The sequence below is a fragment of the Saccoglossus kowalevskii genome, chromosome 15 (genome assembly GCF_978046115.1).
Source record: "Saccoglossus kowalevskii chromosome 15, keSacKowa6.1, whole genome shotgun sequence".
Taxonomy (NCBI): domain Eukaryota; kingdom Metazoa; phylum Hemichordata; class Enteropneusta; family Harrimaniidae; genus Saccoglossus; species Saccoglossus kowalevskii.
Window position 1 is genome coordinate 2668707 of NC_140655.1, and position 3273 is coordinate 2671979.

The 3273-nt window shown below is 34.2% G+C and overlaps 2 protein-coding genes across 2 annotated transcripts; both read left to right on the plus strand.

The window, feature by feature from the left end:
* On the plus strand, nucleotides 1–2411 carry LOC146733860 (uncharacterized). Its single transcript, XM_085490781.1, has 2 exons — nucleotides 1–181; nucleotides 529–2411. Exons 1-2 carry the CDS (start codon nucleotides 1–3, stop codon nucleotides 2409–2411), a joined length of 2064 nt encoding a protein of 687 aa, XP_085346907.1.
* A 45-nt stretch (nucleotides 2412–2456) lies between these two features.
* LOC146733861 (uncharacterized) lies at nucleotides 2457–3023 on the plus strand. The gene has a single exon (XM_085490782.1). The coding sequence runs from the start codon at nucleotides 2457–2459 to the stop codon at nucleotides 3021–3023; it is 567 nt and encodes a 188-aa protein (XP_085346908.1).
* The last annotated feature ends 250 nt before the right edge of the window (nucleotides 3024–3273 follow it).

Genomic DNA, 3273 nt, shown 5'->3' on the forward strand with positions numbered 1-3273 from the left:
ATGGGGATAAATAAAAAGAATAAAGTAGCACAAAACCTACTTCAAATTGGACACATCAACGCACAAGGACTACGATATAACTACATACCAGAACCACCAAACAGAGATGTGAAAACAAAAGAACTCATTGACATAGAAACCAAATACACAATTACCATATATACTGTTTCACTGAGACATGGTTAGATAGCACTACAACAGACCTTTTACCTACACCAAAAGAATACTTTATCCATCATAAACTGAGGAAAAAACACAAGAAAGCATGGAAAAGTTCAGGTGGGATAAGTGTTTATATAAAGAATAAAATTAAAGAAGGTGTATCAATACTACCATCAACAAATGAATATACAGTGTGGTGCAGACTGAACAAGGATTTCTTCAATCAACAAAATGACATATACCTATGCAATGTCTACATACCCCCCATCAGGTTCTTCATATTATGACACACAAGAGACAGACCCTTACCAGATTCTAAATCAAGAGATAACCAATATAAACAAAAAGGATCCATATTACTCCAAGGTGACTTCAATGCCAGAACAGCCAATCTAACAGACTACATTGAAGATGATGACAAAGACAACAATCTGCTACCAATACCAAACTACTATGTTTCTGACATACACGCCAAACAAAGACATAATATGGATAAAAGGAAAAACAATTTTGGAGAGGAACTTATAAATATCTGCAAAACACAACAGCTGCTCATCCTAAATGGCCGAACAATTGGAGATAGTTCAGGCCAGTTAACTTGCTATGAATGGAATGGAGCTAGTACTGTGGATTATACTATAATCGACCAAACATTAATACAAAATGTTATGAACTTTAAAGTAAATCCACTTTTACCAGGTCTTGATCACTGCCAAATATCAACCACCATAAAACTACATATACCAATCTACAAAGAAACGCACACAAATATAAACAACACCTTACCTTTAATGTCTGGACATTACAAGTGGTCAACAGAAAATAAAGAAATATATAAAATATACCTACAAACAGGAGAAGGACAACATATAATCAACAACTTCATAAAGAAAGACTACTCCAATCACTCATCTCAAGACATCGCCACCGATTTTCAGGAAATGATAGACAAGATAGCAAAGAATTGCCTCATTACAAAATCAAAACCAAGAAAAATTAAGAAAACACACGCCAGTAAAAAAAAAAACAATGACAGGCAATGCAATATAATGAAGAAAGAACTTATCAATATATCAAAACAAATGAGAAAAGATCCATATAATACTGGAATCAGGACCCAATACCACATGAAAAAGAAAATCTTCAAAAAATATGTGAAGCAACTTAAGCAACAGAAATGGATTACCTTTCAAAATAAAATCAACAACCTAAATGAGACTACAACACAACAAGAACTGTGGCAGACAATACATGACTACACAAAACAAAACATCAAAAATAACGGTAGTAAACATGTATCAGAAATACCATATACAGAATGGATAAACCACTTTAAATCTATCAGCACCAATTCAAACACTTCAAAGATCAGACAAGAAGAGATAAATACAGCACTAAGAAACATCGAAAACATGAAGAAAACAAACGAATACCTAAACAAGAAAATAACATTACATGAAATCACTACCGTATTAAGAAAACTAAAGAATAGAAAATCATCTGGCATAGATGGAATACCACCAGAGATGTTGAAATATGGTAGCCCACTTCAAGCTCTACAATTATTATACAACCATGTACTTACTACTGAAGATTACCCACAGCTTTGGAACATCAATACAATAACACCTATCCATAAGAAAGGCAATGCATTAGATCCATCAAATTACCGTGGCATTTCAAGCAGCAATATAGGCAAAATATTCGCAATTATTCTAAATACAAGACTTATCAACTTTCTAGAGAAACAGAACATCATACACAAAAACCAAGCAGGATTCAGGAAAGGACACAGAACCATAGACCACATATTAACAATACACACACTGATTAAAAAGTATCAATCAAGGAACAAAAATCTGTATGCATGTTTCATAGATCTCAAGAAATGTTTTGATACAGTATGGCAAGATGGACTCCTGTACAAACTACAAAAACACAACATAAGTGGCCCAATGTACAACATCATTAAAGACATGTACAGCAGCATGCAATTCCAAATCAAACTGGATGGAAAAATCTCGCCACTATTCCAATTAGAAAATGGAGTGAAACAAGGCTGCCCCCTGAGCCCAACACTTTTCAATGTATTTATAAATGAACTATCAGAAGACCTCAACCTCAACACAGACCATATGCCAAAACTCAACAATAAAGCTATATCAAATCTGATGTATGCTGATGATATCGCCCTGCTTTCAAAGTCAAAGTCTGGACTCCAAGCAAACATCAACTCACTACAACAATAAACAGAGAAATGGGGCTTGACAGTAAACACGGAAAAGACAAAAACAATGACGTTCACAAAAAACGGACATAAATCAAAGAATACTTTTTTCACATACAACAAAACAAAACTACAGAAGACAAATCAGTTCACATATCTGGGCATCAACATCAACTCCAATGGTACCATGACAAAAACAACACAAACGCTGGCAGATAAAGCAAAAAAAGCAGAACGTAATCTATCAACAATCTACCCAAAAAACAAGAACAACATCAGATTGAAGACCAAACTATTTGATACTATACAACAACCTATACTATTATATGGCTCAGAAATATGGGGAATACATATAAACATACAACAATGGGACCACACAGACACTGAAAAATGTCACCTAAGACTCTGTCGCCAGATATTATCCCTAAACAACAAAAGCAGCAACATCGGATGTCGAATGGAATTAGGAAGACTGCCACTCTTATCCATAGTACAACAAAGAGCCATAAAATATTATCAGCACATCACCAAGAGTGGATCAATAACATTTGCATATGACGCTTTAATGGAGCTGAAACAACAGTGTTATCCTAACTCTTGGCTGCAAAAACTCAACAACATCAAAACAACTTAAAACATTGACATCGATAACATTAATAAAGACCATTTATATCAGATATCTAAAGACTACTACAATAAACTATGGAATCAAGACAATAACAGAGAGAACTCAAAACTACGGACATACAGGCAAATAAACAATGAAATTAAACAAGCACCATATTTAACTAAATTAAATAAACTCCATGATGTTGAAACACTAGCAAGATTACGGCTTAGTTGCCACAAATTACAGATTGAAGTAGGAAGACATACTCGTCCAA